Source organism: Coloeus monedula (assembly GCF_965178545.1).
Source record: "Coloeus monedula genome assembly, chromosome: 15".
NCBI lineage: Eukaryota > Metazoa > Chordata > Aves > Passeriformes > Corvidae > Coloeus > Coloeus monedula.
In genome coordinates, this window is record NC_138795.1 from 7,045,613 (window position 1) to 7,063,531 (window position 17,919).

The following is a 17,919-nucleotide window of genomic DNA, read 5'->3' on the forward strand; positions in this document are numbered from 1 at the left end:
AGAAACAATACTGGCTCAGTGTTAGGAAGGAGGTATATCTTGTGCATGGTGCTGTAAGTACAGCATTCTGTAGCATCTGGCACTTCATAAACATGTTGTGTGAACAAGTTTTAGCTGCAGAAGATTTGAAATGCCAGTTTCCTGGTAACTGCAGAGCTTTAGGCAGCATTCAGACAGAAATTCTGGCCCAGAATCCAAACCAGTAAAGCTTAGGAAAATGCAACAAGCAGATATACCAGTAGAATAGGGTAAGAAGAATCTTGTGCCATGCTTCTGTGCTTCATCATTGGTCTTGGTATCCAGCTTAATTAGTAGTCATTAATTGATAGCAAAAGGGGAGGTTATATATTGGAGTTTATCACCGTAATTGTAGCATACTTACTGAGCTAACAAGATTAAATCTGAACTATTATAGGACTCTTCTAAGCTTCAGTGATTTTCTTTTGTTTAACTTCCTCCCTGAAACCAGATTACCTCTCATTCAAAGAGTTTCTTTTCGTGCTAAAGCCAGCTTTAGTCAAAGCAATTACCTGAAAGAGCTGTTGAAAATAAAACGTTGCTGTACATAACACGTTGATTCATTGGCACAACCTTATAAAGTAGAAATTATGACTGGCATGAATAAGGACTGTATTGATAATAGTATACTGATAATAACAGTAATGCATTGAAAGAAAATATGTTCATCGTATGTTTTAAGCTCTAATGGGATAGCAAATAACTAGTACCATTCCTTGAAGTAAGAATCAGTCAGAACTGCTGAGTTGCCTCTGAATTTCCCAGCTGAATTCCTTTTCTGGAAATTTTATCACAGGTTTATAATTAATGTGTTGCACAAAGCTGTCTTATTTTACCTGTCAGGTGTTCTACATAGGACCTACCTGGGCAGCAGAACTGTAGGGAGGGAATGCTTCAGGGTGCAGCCTGCATGGCACTGCACCTTCCTGTGTTCCTCTGTGGTTTCTTTCCCAACAAGCCTCTTGATCTGCTGTCCCTCAAAATACTAGTGGTGTCTCTCCAGCTATTGTATTACAGTGACTGAAGGTCAGACTTTAAAATGATTTCTGTATGTGTAGCTGAGACAGACCAGCTCTGGCAACTGGCGCTGGCTTCAGAGAGTACAGTATTAGCTAAGATGAAATCAATAGCAAGATATCTGACCTTTAAAGGAGGGGAAAAAAAAAAAAAGAGAGAAAAACCCGGCATAGAATAAAATGGTTAATGCCCAGAGAGTGGAGTATTTATGTGAAAAGAGGACAAAGTCTGATAACAGCCAGTGCAGCAACCTTGGCTGAAGGGGGGTGTCACAGTTGCATTCACAGTGATGCAAGAGCAGCAGGAACACATGGTGTGAGAAAGAACAAACGTAGCCACAGTTCAGAACTAGGGGACAGTCTGCATTCAGACAGGTATACACTTCTGACAAAGCCTGAGAGCTGCTCTAGTCATTTCATTTTTGCTCCCACAAAATGGCTCTCCTTCTGAGAGGGAGAAGGTTAAAACATGGTCAAGCAATTGGAAAAGAAGAGGAAACTACTGTTGCTGTGCTGATGTGAGCTTCCCACTACTTCTTTAGTAGCTGAGGAACCTTGGTTGGATCTGTTGCATTATTAACTACTTTTTTCCACATGAATCCCTAAAATGCTGTCAGAAACCTTAGTCCTTCAGCAGGAAGGGTCTTGAATTATAAAAAATGCTCAAGGAGAAACAGTTATAAAAATTGAGCCACCGTGTGTATTCTGCAAAAGGAAACTAAGCTCTCCTAAAGCAGAAAACAAACACAAGCCCAATGGTGGGTACTTAAATCACAGCTGATTCTTCTGTAAAGAGGCTCTTCTGTGGTGTTGGGACTTACAGTAGGGAGGGAGATATTTACGACAACATTGTACATAGCTCTTTAACCCAGCAGGCTGCCACTTCTAACAGAAAATTGGGGTTTTGCCAACACATGACGCATAGATGAACACTGAGACGGGCAGGGTAAATAGCTTATATTTCAAATAAGCCAGAAGAGTAGTACATCTATAGGGAAACTTACTTAAATGGCTTTCTGTATGCTTCTATCTTCTGAGCTTCCATGAGTGGCTTCTGATCATATCTTTTTCTGTGCAAGTGATCTGTTTTAGAATAATTAAATGTGAAGTTGCTTTTCATTCTGGCATGTAACATCAGTTTTGGGCCTCTCACTACAAGAAAGACATTGAGGTACTGGAATGTGTCCAGAGAAGGACAAAGGAGCTGGGGAAGGGGCTGGAGCACTAGTCTGATGAGGAGAGGCTGAGGGAGCTGGAGAAAAGGATGGTCAGGGAGGACCTTCTTGCTGTCTAAAACTCTCAGATAGGAGGGTGGAGCCAGGTGGGGTTCAGCCTCTTCTTCTCCCAGGTAGCAAGTGGCACAATGAGAGGAAGCTGCCTCAAGCTGTGCCTGGAGGGGGTTAGATTCGATATTACGAAAAATTTCATCACTAAAAGGATTGTCAAGCACTGAACCAGACTGACCAGGGCAGTGGTGGAGTCACCATACCTGGAGGGATTTAAAAGGCTTGTAGATGTGGTACTTAAGAATATGGTTCAGTGGTGAACACAACAGTGCCAGATTAATGGTTGGATTTGATCTTAGAGGTCTTTTCCAACCCAAACAATTCTATGATTATCCAGGTAATACTTGCAACTCATTTGTTGTTGATTCTAGTTGAACTTTGGATACCAGATCATAGATGGCAGGGTAGTGAAGAGCTGTCAATGACGATTCTGGCTGACCCTGTTCATGTGTGTCTCTTGCAGTGCCCACTGATATCCCTGGCACCTGAGCTGCACGAGAGATGTTTTATTGTAACCATCTCACTATTCTAGAAAGGTGACTGTGATTCTAAGACTTCCACACGTTTTGGACTATCTTCAGTCTATTGAAAAGACAAGCAGAACACCCCACATTTTTCACTATTGGTTCTGAATTTTATTTAGTTAAAAGTGGAAAGATTTTACTTAACATTTGTGTGGTGTAATAGAATGCTAATGCAAAGAAAAGTGGGTTGTGACTTTTTATTAAATCTCAAGTGACTTGCAGACACTCAGTTCAGATTTATCTAAACCAACCAGATTTTCATCAGTGTTTTCTCTATTACTTAAATAGTACTGAGATAATATTGTCAGCTGTTAAATTTTCATCAGGGTATGCTGAATACACCTTGTCAGGAATAACATGCTGTTAGCATTTGAGTGGTGTTTGTTGGTCTATATCTGGAAAGCTTTAATCTCTTAATATCTTGTTTCCTAATTCTGTTGCTTTATCCAGTAACATTTCATAGCTCTGTCCACAGCTGAAAGAGACTTTGATCTCTACTGTGGTAGAAAATTTTGTACTGCTTTTCCCACAGATGCAGTTTCTGTTATCTCTTACTGCTTTCTCTGTTGCTTTTTAAGCTGAAAATTTTCAAGCATACAAATTCAAGGTGCCTACATGAATTTTGAGAATGCTGCCTCCTCATTCAAGGTGCTCTTTGTTGCTTTTATGGTTTTTCACTGTAATAACCCATTACCTTGTTCTTGTGTCCATTTTTGTTTTCACTTCATATTTTAGTTTTGATCATGATTGTACTGAAGCAAACAGTACATAATCTGTAGGATTACTGTTTTTAATAATCCCATATATTTTAGGTAAATTTATGTTGGCCATAGTGTCTACTCTCAGAGTTATTTTTGGCAGTTTGAGGGGATTCTGTGGAATTGTAGCCATTTAGAAAATGGTATTTTCCAACAGAAGTACCATACCTGAGATTCTTGAGTATGATATCATGGGAGAAGGATGGGATTTTTTGGCTTTCAGGGCTTGGGAAACTTCCTATCGCAGTCTGCTGGTGCTTTCCCCCTTCCATGTTTTTGAGTAAAAATATTCAGAACAAGGGGGAATTGTGTATTAAACAGCTTTTATCTTAACAGAGGGCAAAAAGGTTGGTGGCTCATACACTGTGTTGTGATTCTTCCACATTTTCAAAAAGGACTGTAATTCCCTTTAAAAATACATACTGTCCTCAAATTTAAGATTACAAAGACAAGCTGCAAAAGTGCAGTGGGCATGAACATGCTCTTCTGTGATTGTTCATGTTCGTGATGGCCATCACCAGTGCTGCAAAGCAACATGTGTGGATCAGTGCTAGCTAGCAATTTCCACAGGAATTCAAGTAATGGTGTCAGGGTAATGGAAGAAAACGCTCTATAAAATTTGGCTTCAGGCATCGGTATTTCAGACTTTCCCTGATGCCTGTATGAAACAAAAATACAGCAAATAGCCTTCCATGTCTGAGATGTCTAATACAGGCTTGAAAAGCAATTGTGAAAAGGATGTGTTGATATCTGGCTCCCCACCCTCCTTCCAGGGGAACAGGGAGAGGCACTTCTTGTCCAAATTAAGAGCAATGACTTCCTGTATGTCTGCCACAGTATAGATTCATCTGCACTAGTTCTCTTTAGGCAAGCAGAAAATTTTCTTTCTTGTTTCAGAAAACATCTTTAGCTCTTTGACTCTCCTTTGTTACAGGTTTTAACCTCAGCTATGTGAAGCTGAGAGTACTTAAAAAGACCTTTTGTTTTGTTTCCAGCTGATATGTTAAATTGGATATTTTTTTTGGTGGTAGACTTTTTGCTGAAATCTCATAGTTGTGCTGAATTCACTTCTTGAGAAGGAAAAAAATTATGGGACACTTCATTTGAATTGCTCTTACATTGCAAAACTGTAATGTTTTCTGAGCTATTATGCAAATAAATTGTTTGTTTGTCTTGAAAAAATCACGGTTTATCCCAGCTGTTTTTAGTAGATAAAAAGATTCTTATACTCTTGGCATTTGAAAGGATAAATATATTTGCATTATAAACTGCCAATGGCTCTAAATTTATAAAATCCTTTAATGATATGACCACAGTGTATCAGACTAAACTGTGTTGTGCAAACAGATCTGTCTTTTGGCGATTTCAGCTGCTGTGAAGTTATCTTCTGCCTTGGGTTTTGTACCTTTTGTACACAGCTCTGTGGGTTTGGGTTGTTCCCGGATATGTTACAGTGTCAGAAAGGACAAAAGAGCTTTGCACACTGTTGAACTCAGACATCTGGCATTTGCCATTTCTGTTACTCTTCCTTTATACCATCTATACCTGTTTAGCTGACGAGTGCATTGCGTTTGCAAACCCATTTGTTTCTCTATGAATTTGAATACATTTCCTTGTAGACAAAATGTGCATATGTAAAACGCTGATGTTGGCTGCTGGGGTTGTACAAGATCAGCTTTTAATGTTGTCCTTTTTTACAGTAGCCTGCACATGGCAGATAACTCTGAAATCTTGTTTTCACAACCTGCTTTGTTTAGTTGTACTTCCCACTGCAGCGATATTTATGGCTGCATTAGAAAGAAAAAACTTGTACTCCCCAGAATGACTGATAAACAGCTGTTTTGTAAATGCCTATAGCAAATGAACCATATTCTAATGTTTTTCAGCCTCTAGGCAGGTATTGATTTGAACGTGAATTCATTGTTCTAGCTGCACTGGAGTTAAAAATAGCTTGTGTCAGTGAGCCTAATTCTCGGGCATATAGTCATAGCTTTCAATGTGGGAGACTGCTTTTTTTAAAATCTTTTTTTCCTAAGAATACAGTTATCTTTAGACTTTTTAAACAAGAGGATAGTGGCTTCCTAGTGTATAGCATTTAAGTACTTCAGCAAACTTGGAATTAGGATTTTTTTTTTTTTCTGTTAGAAGAAATTGGCGTCTGTGTAAATTTGTTTCCCATTTCAGTTGCAGATCGTCTGGGCTGTGACCCTCGAACACGTTTCCAGGTCCCACCAAACACCAAGCAGTGGATTGCTTTACTACAGAGAGGAAACTGTACATTTAAAGAGAAAATACTGCGAGCAGCTTCACATAATGCCACAGCTGTGGTCATTTACAACAATGTATCCAGTGAAGAGCCTGTCACGATGACACATCAAGGTAAATAAAATGTAATGTCCTTCACTATAATGCTTTTGCTGTATAAACTATTGTTTAAGAGCCCTTGGCATTGGACAGATGGTATTGGAAGTAGCCCATTCCCTAATGATATTTACATGTATATAATATAGTGAAATAAGCCAGTAATTCTGAAAAGTTATTTTCCTTTAGCCTGCGCTTATCCAATGAGGAACACTTTTCCTCTGCAGTGGGGATGTGGGTGTGCTGGAGTGAGGAAATGCCAGTAAGATCTGAGGAGCAATCTTTCAAACCTTTCTGCAGAAGAGAAGCTAACATACAGATATAATGGAAGATCTAGAATTTAACAAAGAATCTGTACCTGAAGAATTCTGTAGCAGCGTGTCTTCAACTCGTCGTTCTGGTGGGGACCTCCAAATGTTAACAGATGTATTTTGGGATCTAAGCTTGCATGCTTTTTTTAATGACAGTTTACAGAGCATTCTCTTTCTACAATCAAAGTCTAAGTGCCATACAGGAGTCAACAAAACAGTGATTTGGAGGGCAGTTGCCTCTGTAAATTGTCTAAAATAATGCTGGAAATCTGTTTTTCTGGAGAGTTCTGCTTGCTTACAGCTGCCTATGTCTAAAATTTTACTGTTCCTAGTGACTTACTTTTGTTGCTGGAAGCCTCATATGTAAACATTTTCCTTGGTTAAAAATTATTTTTGCAATTCTGATAACTACCTTTTTCCTTTTCCAGAAGATTTTTTCATTTTGGAACTATCTAGCTTAACCAGAATCTCTATATTTGGTGGTGGTACTGCTGGCTGGTTTTCGTTTTTTTTTTTTTTTTTTAGAATATTTTCAGTCTCTTAGCATAGGGGGTTGCTTGGAAACTAGAATTTCTTAATTATTGCTATGCATATTGTCACACAATTAGAATTGAATTCTTTTACTGAAGAAATGCTATGGTTGTTTCTTCCTTTTTTTAACAAGCAAAATGTCTCACAGGAGTTTGACCTTCCCAGTTCTGTATGCCACAGGAATTTTGCAGGGGGGTTTTGACCTCCATGTAGCAATTCAAAGCCTGTTAACAATTGATTTTTATCTCAGGTACCTTCCTTCGACATTTTTACAAGTAATCTGCAGACGAAAAGTCCTATATTCTAATGAAACATTTTTTGCCAATTTTTGGTTTTTACTTTTTTTTTACCTTTTTTTTTGCCCCCCACTTCTCTCTCTACAGTTGTAGTGCCCTCCTAAACCTTCAGCTCTGGACTCTTTGAACTACCTGTAAGAATGTAAATTCTGCTGTCTCTATTTAACAATGATTAGTGAGTTTTCCCATGGCCTGGAATACCTCAGTGTGTCAGGAAAAAAAGGCTACTACTACTAATACAGCTTTGGCATTGTTGGCTCTATTACATGTTAAATCATATAATGGATTTGATTATAACTTTAATACCTTCTTTCTCATAATGCTGTTAGGTTTGGCAGTTGCTTTCACAGCAGGAGGATGGTGTCTGTCTTCTATTAGGAAACCTTGTTCCCTCCCTGTTTCATCTCAGAAGAGCAGTGTGTTGCCTTTGAAACTTAATCAATAGGCCCAGTAGTTCTGGTTGGTTGAAATACCATCTCAAGATGTAAAATATGAGAGCTGCTGTGGCTAAAACAGTGTCTTACAAGGTAGCCAGGCAGCTGTTTGGGTAGTTGATATTTGGGGGAAAGCCCAATACTGTCTTTGGCATGGTGAGTTCCAAGTATTTCCTCTTACTTATGGTAAGCTTTAAAAAAAATGTAATTACTGGAGATGATGCATATTTTAGCTTTGTGTATTTGGAATACTGGGTTTTAGATGCATGTGCTCAGTCTACTTTGGAATCTCTGTCCTGGTTTGGGCTGAAGGCTCTATCTCAAAACTTGAAGTGTTCAAACTACGTGACAGGCTAAAAGTAGTTTTTTAGAACTGAAGTAGCACCTGTAATGAAGAGAAATACTGCTCCACAGCCTTTGTTTTGATTGTGTTATGGACACATAAGGGATTTCCTCAGCAATCACTTTGCAGAACTTCCTGCAAATAACTTCCTTGTGGGTTGATGGAGGAACTGCAAGTGTGTGTAACTGAGATGTAGACCGGTCTTTTGGTGTTAGCCTCAGCAGAGGGAGGGTTTGGAACCCAGCATTCCCCTTCTTGAGAGTTATTCCAAGTGGGAGATAGATTCCTGAATCTATGTTTGTGGGATGAGTCTTTCCTAACACTGTGTGTAAAGCAGACTTGCACACATTCCCTGGTCCTCCTATTTCTGCCTTTTCAACCATATCAATGCTGGCGTGCTTTTTAGGTGGTGAGCAACCACGTCATCTCAGAGGTCTCTTCCAACCTAACTGATTCTGTGTCAATCTGTGTGGTCTGCTAATTAGATACTCTAGTGCACTACATCACTTCTGTTTAGTATTTTCTGTCCCTAAAGGTTGGGAGGAGCTGACCCTGTGTTTCTGATAGCTGTTCTGCAGTGATTAAGTTAGTATGTGTTAGAGTTGATAGCAAGTGAGAAGGAAGGTAGGCCACCAAGTTGGTGTTAGCTCCACATGATGTCTATTGCTGTGCAGTATTCCTCTTTTCTTTAAAAATGCAGTCTTCACGAAACAATTTTGCAGCTGTATTATGATAACTAACTTAATGACTCTACATTTTCTTGACATAGACAAAGGAGAAAGTAGACCTTGTGTTATTTTATATTACTGTAACATAATCTTTGTACTGCTGCATAGTGAACCTTAGAAATATTCCATCTTCCTGGTGAAGCAGAGAGGAAAGCAGCAACTGCTTATAATGCACACTGTGAACTGCAAACTTTTCCTGCTTGGATATTTGCATGAATTCCAATCACCTGCTTAGACAGTGTCTGTGGCAAAAATAAATAACACATTACACAGATTGATGTATGTTGCCCACCTGCAGAGAGGTGATTCCCTGTGAAAAGAGCTTAGGAAGCACTTTTCACCTGTAGGATTAATATTTTATCCAAGCTATTTTATGCTTGAATACACATTTGAAAATTTTATTCTTATGGAAATTTGTTCGTACTCAAAATATTACTTAGCAGAATGGCAGTTCTTTCTGGAGGCTGGATAATGACTGTCACTGTGGAGTCAGTCTATCATCACTGTGTCAAATGAACAGTTTCTGCTGCTAATAGCAGAATTTGCTTTCTCTTGTGTCATAGTCCACCAAGTCTCTGCCCCTTCATTTTCACCTTTGAGTTTTAAAGTAGGTAATGACCTTCAGGAATTGGTCAGGTTTTTTTTTAATACCTGTACTTCTGTTAATGTTATTTGCAACATTATTTTCTTTTCTTTGTGCATATTCTTTTGTATGTTACTGTATACTTATTTTACACAATCCTGTAGATGTCTTCTATCAACCTAAGCAAAGGACATCTTTCCCAGCATAGGTTTTCTTAGACTATGAGGTCACTGGCAGGAAGGCAGTTTTATGAGTGGTTTTGCTTGCTGCTTCTGTTAAAGCAAAACTGCTACTGTCTAATGTAAAAAAGAGCCTGTGTGGTGGAGAAAATATGCAGTTGCTGTCTCCTTTATAAGCAGTTATGGGAATGGGAAGACAGTTCAGGTTAAATAACATTTTAATTCCTTTCTTGTTTGTGTGTGATGGATACAATCCTGTTAAGTACAAAACAGTTAAATCTGGGGAGGTTGGAGCTGGATAATTTTTAAAGTCCTTTCCAAACCCAAACCATTCTCTGATTTTATGATACTGAATTTCTGTCTTAAAATCTAGACTTTTATTTGGATTTACAGAAAAGAATAAAATCCAAAGAAGCCTCCAAAGTTCAAATTTCATACTTAGAATTTATGGAACAAATACAGACAGAAAAAGAGAAACACATATAGAAGAGAGTGTCAAAATGAAGCTGCTGGATTCCAGTAACTGTGGTTTATCAGCACCTAAGAAATTTCCAGAAGTATATAAACAACTTCTAATATAACACTGTTTTTAGAAGATTTACCTGATACAGGTAAATCTTTTAAGGTCTTGAGAACCAAGATGCAGATGTGTCATCAAGATAAATTTTCATTGCTCTTCTAATGAAACAACTCATTAATTTTCTGGAGGAACTTGTTTCTGTTCCATGATGTGCACAGGTGATGTTCCCCTGCCATGGCACTGTGCAAGAGGTGTCCAACATAGGCTCCCAGAAACAGGTTCCTTCTAAGGGAAAGAGTTTTCATGGCCCTCTATTCACTTAGAAAGCATACTAGCATGGGAAGCAGGGGCTGTACTTGCTTTGAACTGTGCTAAAACTGCCTATATGTTCTGTGGATTGTTTTAGGTCAGTGGGTCAGAAGCAGGAGGGACAGGAAGCAATTTGAAGTTGTTGCCATCTAATGGCTCTTCCACGTTCTTGCCCTCATTCGGAGTGAGTACAATAGACTGCAGAGAGCCGGCGGTCGAGGTGCCACTGTCCTCTGTTGTGGCACTGATCCCTGAGCAGCTCATCTCTTAACTCTGCTGCTTGCCTTTTTCTCACAAATGTCTCTGTATGTAACTCTGAGCTGAACTGATGCTTGAAAGCTCTGGCAGGGTGTACTGCAGATTATTGTGCACAGATGTGTACTGACGAATATTTTAGCTCTGTACCAAATCCACTGCAAAACTTGCCCTGGATTACTGAGACCTACTTTGAATCCACAGGTCAAAACTAATTTTATTGTATATTACAATATTATTATTAAAATGTGTTATTATTAATTTACCTCAGAATATTAGTGAAAAGGAAAGAGCTGAGTCATTAAAGCTGAAGCTTTAAAAAAGGCCAAGCAATTAATAGTCTAACCATAGTTTACATATATTTGATCATTTTTTGGTTATGTTTGCTAATTGAAAATATGGAGGATGAATGTCAACAGCTTTATTGTTGATCATGTTTCCCACTACATTCCTTGGAGGTGTATCAATCAGGAAAGTCTGTCACACAGTAGATGGAGGTGTCTGACACTTAGAGACAGGGAGAGGAGTATGTTTGACATGCTGATTCTGGACCATAAGGAAGCACTTCTCTCTTCAAGGCAATCCAGGGAAGCCCCTTTACAGAGCCATCGTAGCCTTGGTGCCTTGCAGAACTCCTTACCAGTGTTTCTGTGTCATACATGCCTCATCCACAACTAAAATAACAGAAGTCAGGCTCATTTTAACTCAGCCAGCTGAAAGGGTAATTAGTTCTGTGACTGTGAAGAGGCCCACGGGACTGTTAGTGACTTAAGTAATTACATTCTTCTTCTTATCCAAAGTCTGAGCTCCAGCAGTAGAGTAATTCCCTGTATCTACGGACTCAGTAGAACCAAATTTATGATATTAATCTATGAATATGCTCTTTGTAAATCTCTCAAAGTATTTTATAGTGTCCTTGGGTAAGGCTATCTTGCCATTTCTCTTTTGTGCTTTGCTGAATTTGTTTGCAGTGACTGTTCATGTCCAGATAGATAGATCCGTAGAGAAATTGTGTGTCTATAGAAGAAAATACTTGAGCATGACAAATTGCCCATTTTAGAAATGCCTGGGTTTTTTAGCTGCACCATCCATTAGTGGGAATACAAACTGCTGTCCAGAAATGGCAAAATGTAAGCCACCTGCTAGCACCTGGTCACACTGTGGAATGCAAGAGACAATTATCAAAATCCAGGTGTGTCTTATATTGATGAATGGACCAGTGATGTCTACGCTACATTAATATTATTGATGAATCAAGAATGTGACACCATAACAGGTTTTGGACACTGTTCAAAAGTATAGAAAGTGAAGAAAAGCTGTTTTCAAATTAGCAAAAATATCTTTTGAAGATAGGCAGGTATAGATATTTCAGAAATGTGTGAAACTGTGACACAAGGAACCTTTTTATGCAGTGGTGTGTAATTTGTTAGGATTACACCGTTTCCCTAGTCAAAACTTAAAGTGATCCTTCAGCTTTTTATTAATTTGCATTTGTTCAAGGTTTGAATATAAAATTTGGTCTGCTTCGTTAGCATACTAATACCTTAACAGTTACAAGTATTTATTCTTTAAAAGACGCTGCAAATCAGTTTATTCACAGTAAAATTTGCTTAATGCTATGTAAAAATTTAAGTAAAAGAAGAAAAAATCTGTGCACAGATTGTGGAAAGGGGATGATCAAGTGACACATTTCTTTGTGCCGAGCTTTTTTTATTCTTCCGGCATTATTTAGGTGGAATGTCCGTTTCCTTTAAAAAAGATAAAACTGTAGTGCAAGCAGATGCAAAGAGGCATTGCTAAGACAGGAAAGAGTGTGAAATATCTCAAAAGTCATTGTAACGTCTATCTGCTTTTCTCTTGTCTCGGCTTGGTTTTCCCTAGTGTAAAGAACCCAAGAAGTCACATGCACTAAATATATATATATATATATATATATATATATATATATAAAAATGTAATTCCCAGAACCTACATGTCTTCCACAGAAAGGGAATATGTGATATAAGTGGAATTATCAAGGAAATTCAAAAGAGGGGAGCACAAGAAACCCCAAGCCCCAGAATCCAGTGTCCTTACCATTCTAGGGGAACTCTGCTGCAGTTCACATTCCAGGGATTTATAAATTCTCTCCCCTTCTTGGCCCAGCCACGGGTCTGTCCTCCTGCTGCCCATCCAGAAGCATTGAAGTAGCATGTTTAAAGACTGAGCAGAGATTCTGGAACTTGTGGAGCTCTTGCAAAAAAGGTGGGTGCATCTTGTAGCTTAGTAGAGAATCTTAATTCTTCTGGCAGTGCTTAGTGTTATATGACTTGGGATGGAAGACAGAGAGGAGCTCCCTGGGTGACGCTGGTGGAGGGGAAATGATCTGCAGAGAAGCCAAAGCCCAATGCCTCTTTTGTACAAACTGAAGTTTTGTTGTATCTTTGAGAGGCTGTGAGTGTTGGTTTTCTGGAGTGTGTTAGTGCAGGAGAGAGTCAGCTTGACCTTGACGAGCTTGAGGAAATCCAGGGGCATAGCTCGCCAGCTCACGTGTATCAGCAGGATTTGGACTTGTGAATGAATCAGGATGTGGCTGTGACTACCTGTTTTGATTGTATGCTAATTTCTCCATAAGAAACATTTCCCTGAGTGTCAGAATAGAGCAATTGGGTTATGAAATAATGTGTCAGTAGTTGTTACCTAAATACAGCCCAACAGTTTTCTCAACTGATTTTGCAATTTATCTCTCCTTTTAGGAACTCTTGGTCAGGGTAGATTATAAAGTTGATCAAAAATATGGCAACGACATTATACTGAGGCATCGTTTCTTGTTTAACAAAGGAGATAGGCTTATAAGTTTATTATTTATCACTTATGGACTTAATTTAATGTGCTACAGGCTAGCACAACAAAAATCTGATTAAGCTTTAATATTTGTTTTGAATTTAATTGTGTCACACCCATCTTTGAAAAGCTGCTCTTGCTGTTTCTGGTTTTCTAATCCTATGCCTGAATCAATGCCTGCTTTTCTTAAAGGAGCAGACTTTGTGATAGTCCATCATGTCTGCAGTACAGCAGTGCCTGGCATGTTCCAGAACACTGAAGTGTGTAACCATGTTTAGAGGGCACAGAGCAGGACCCTCTCTTCACCTGACAGAGTGAAATCTGTTGTAGCTTTTTGCTACAAAGAAAAGTTCTGAGTGCTCTTCAGATATACATTGACAGTATTTCATAGAAGCCTGTTCCTCCCTGAACTTGAAATACCTACTTCTTTGTCCTCTTGAGTAGACAGCATTCAAGTTTTAATTTCAGAAGCTTTTACTTTAGGTTGTTTTGAATGGGTTTGTGCAGCAAAGAGACTTGTGATTTCTGCAAATACCTGCTCAGTGTTTTGGGATAGCAAGTTGTTCCACTGGTTGTATTTAACTGAGGCACCTTTAAAAGCCTGACGTTTGGATAATAGTTTCATATGCTGCTGCCCTTTATGATTTTTCTCATGGTAATTTTGTAAAATCTTTTCTGGTGTCTGACACTACATAAAATAGGCATCCTAAAGTAAATGTTTACATACAGGCAAGAATTCAACATTTTCAATATTATTAAGGCAACAGGAAGACAAATATTTTAAAATGCTACCAGTCTCATTTTAAAATTAATGTATATTCTTGGCATTAAATTCTTGTCTTGTTTAGAATGCAATAACTGTCAAATATTATGGGCTTTTTCTGTATTTGATTTGGGACATCTCAAACAACATATTCTACTCTTGAGATTGCTCATGTGTTGACAGCTTGGATGTGCTCTTGTTTACTTTCTGATTAGATCAAAATAAAAATATGTGCAGCTAGACCAGTTTTAATAACTCTGAAGATATGCCAAGGCTCGTCCTCTTGGTGTCTGCTTTCCCATAAACCTGTTTAGAATGTAAGAGTTATTCTTCATAACAAATTTCTTTGTTTTGCATCAGATGAAAATGTTAAGGTACCTGATAAATTTGTGGGTTTCCCCACTGTTGTTAAATGCTGTGGAATTTTTATTTAAAAACTCTTCTCCCCAAGCCCACTTTTTCTAGTGGCACAGCTTTGCATACAGGTCAGCATGCCTTTTCCTTATCCTTTACCTCACGAGTTCCATGGATTATATCCTTTATGGCTGAATCCCTTCCCTGGTAGCAGTAATCCTTGCTTTCGCCTCTGCTCTGATGCAGCTCAGATGTCTTTTGGTGTTTTCACAGAACTCACAGTCAGTCTCTCAAAATTTCATATACAGCCATAGCTTTCATTAGTGCTTTCCTGCTTGCTTTGTCACTTTCTGGGCTCCCAAATTCTGTTGAAGTGGTTTCACTGTTAGTTAATGTTATTCCAAGAAATATGTCGCTGACAGTACTAGGATTGATCCTTTTCCTGGGTACTGAATATTAGGTATTGCTGTCTTTTTATTTCTGATATAATGCATTCAGAAATGCTTAGCACACAGCTACAGGATTTTAACAGAAGATTAGGGAAGTCTGGTTTGTGAAGATTGGCAGTTTTATTTCCAATTAAGTGATCATGATGATGATCCTATTGCTGCACTCAGAAAGGCAGTGGCATTTTAATGTCTGAATCCAGCTTTCAAGTGACTGTCTGGACCATTCTTTACCTTTATCAGGAAATGGGAATTTGTTTGTGTTTTCTAAGGAAGTACTCTGAAATTTTCACCAGCAGAATTATTCAGGTAAATGTCTGCTAAGTTTAGGGTTTTCGGAAAGAAGCGATGAAAGGATTCAGTTGTAGTTAAATATTCTCTGCTGTTTAAAGAGAGGACAATATTCTTTCGCAAGCATGAGATGAGTGCAGTCTGTGTGCTTCACGCTGTGTCTGCAGCATCAGCAGCCACTATCAGAGACTTACTGCAAGGACTTTAGCTTTAAATACCAGCCATTAGCAAATCACTGACCTTTGTTATGAGTATCTAACTTAATTCTCAGTTCTCTGCAAACCTTGTTGCATCAAATCAAAATAGTTCAGTGCCTTTTACAGGTGGTCTGACACTTTCCACAGTCAAGATGGGATCTAAGGTTTTGCCCTCCCCATCTGTGAGAAGGTGGTTGAAGCATTGCAGCCTGATTGGCAGGTGCATTTTGCCAGGCTGCCATTCCCTGCAACCTCTAGTGGGTGCTAGGTGGAGGTGTTTGAAGTCTCCTGTTTGAACCATGCCTGTCTTCAGCTTCAGCTTGGTGTCCTGGACATAGTTATCCATATTTTGAGCTTCAGACAAACATTTGGTAGTCAAGAATTAACGAAAAAAACCAAACAAACAAAAAAGGAAAAAAAAAAAAAAGAAAAGGCAAAACCAAACAAAAACCCAAAAAAATTCCCACCAAACAAGCAAATGACAAAAAACCCACAAAAAAAAAAAAAAAAACAAAAAAAAAAACACAACAAAAGCACCACAAATATTTGCCTGTGCAGACACTTGTAACATTTCTTTGAGATTACTTTTTATTGACTTTCTAAGCATGCTCTTTTAGAACTGCTAGGACATATGAATAGGTCAGTGAGAGAGCAAAGCAGTTTCCTTACGAGCTCTACAGGAAACTTCTGGATGTTGCTGTTTTTCCCATAGTCTTGTTTTTAGTGTCTTCTCAGCTCTTAAGTTTTTCTCTCTTCTGCTCTCACAATGTAACATTACACAGATTTAATGATTAGTCACAACTTCATCCCTTTTCATACACAGAGTTGTATAACTATCCTAATTAAACATGCGCATGATAAAATTGCAAGCTGGAAAGAGCTGCCTGGGCTTGGATGATAGCAATTAAATGATTTATGTTTACAGGCATCAATATTTATCTTATGTCTACCGTCTGTCCTAGCTTGTCATCTATGGTTCCATGTGTAGTTCATTGGCTTTAGTAAGCAATCCATATTCTTTTCTCTGGACTCTGTGTTCTTGGCTGAGGAGAATCTTGCTTTTCGAAAGATTATGGAGTAAGACCATATTCTCTGAGTTTCACAAACACTCTTAGTCTTTCTGTCTTCACCTGAGGATTTTTTTCTGCTAAAGTTTCAGAAATAAAAGGTTTCAAGGTGCTTAAAATAAATGAGTCACTGTCTCCTCCTGCCCCCAATTGTTCTCAAACAGGGAGTTCTTGCTAAAATTATTTAGGGTGATGCCCCTGACAAAAATATGGATGAACCAAGTCCCAGTTTCCACTGAGCTTCAGTATGTTTAACAGACACAATTTATTTTTCTTTTCTGCAGTTCTCCTTGGCTCTGGCGGGGTCAGAAGCAGCAGTAGCACTTTGGCTGTTCCCAGTTGAGTCATTTGGAATGCAAATCACTTTGCAGTGATGCCAGAGGTTCCCATTGTGCTGGGCTTTATATAAAACGCGTGACAGATTGTCAGCTTTGTCACATTCCCTGGGCAGCAGGGAATAGGTAGAGGCTTCAGCTTTGGATTCAGATAACACTGGACTAGTATCAGAAAATCTTTGTCATCTTTGCGTTGCAGATAACTATAAATCATGTTAGGATATTACATTGAGTGCTTCAGCGTGATATTTTCATACTAACATAATTTCTCAGTGCAAATAAATTTCTTCTGGGGAAGCTTAGCAGAGCATGTGCTCTGGGGAATACAGTCCTCCTGAACCCTTCCCTGCTTTTCTTCTCTGCCTGAACTAGATACGAAGAGCAGAAGTGAAGTCTGGGGAAAATATCAAGCAGTATAAATTATCTGCTCTTGATTGATCTTGCGCTATGTGAGCTGCAGGGATTTGGGGTTGCAGGAGCATGTGCTTCATCTGCATACAGGATATTGTAGGAAGGGTGTCTCTTGTGCTGTAAAAATGTGCTGAAAGTCAGGGCAGGAACTGTCCTCCCAACTGGACAAATAGGAATCTGGGTAGATTTCCATGAAAATAAAGCTAGTGACGGACTTTTACTCTGAGCTTTGCTGTCTATTAAATATCTTGGTTATTTTTGCATGAAACCAAACTTGGTACTGAAATATCTCTTGAGAGCTGGATTAAAATTGGTCTTGTGTGAGTCTGTGCTATACTAGAGATTAAATAAATTGTGTTGAGCTTTCATTGCTATTCAAAGCTTTTGAATTACTGTGGCACTGTTTCAAAAATATTCGGAAGGAAACACTGAACTTTCTTTCCCTATTTAGCCCCATGTTAGCAGGACAAGGCCTGAATGACTTTGCCATTTCAATTTTAAATATAGAAAAGTTTAAATTTCTTGAGGAAAGCAATTTGAGGGCTGTGCAATGTTTTTTCAATTATTGTGCAGGTTTTAATTTCTGAGATTATAAATTTTGATTCTTTTGAGTAGTTCTGTCAGAAGAATTCACATCACCAGCATTAGTGAACTTAATAGGAAAACTGATTATAGTGGCTGTAAATGTTACTATTTAGCATAGTGAATGCAAAGTGTAATAAGAGAACATTTAAGGCTGTTGCACAACTCTATTAAAAATCCCCATTGTGGAAAAACTAT

At 38.6% G+C, this 17,919-nt stretch overlaps 1 protein-coding gene across 2 annotated transcripts in view; it reads left to right on the plus strand.

Moving 5' to 3' along the window:
- Positions 1 to 17,919, plus strand: part of RNF130 (ring finger protein 130) — a 42,561-nt gene that overhangs the window by 4,574 nt on the left and 20,068 nt on the right. For both annotated transcript variants that reach the window (XM_082291350.1, XM_082291351.1), the window contains exon 2: positions 5,787 to 5,981. In XM_082291350.1, the coding sequence (XP_082147476.1) occupies positions 5,787 to 5,981 (195 nt within the window). The remainder of the gene's footprint in view (positions 1 to 5,786; positions 5,982 to 17,919) is intronic.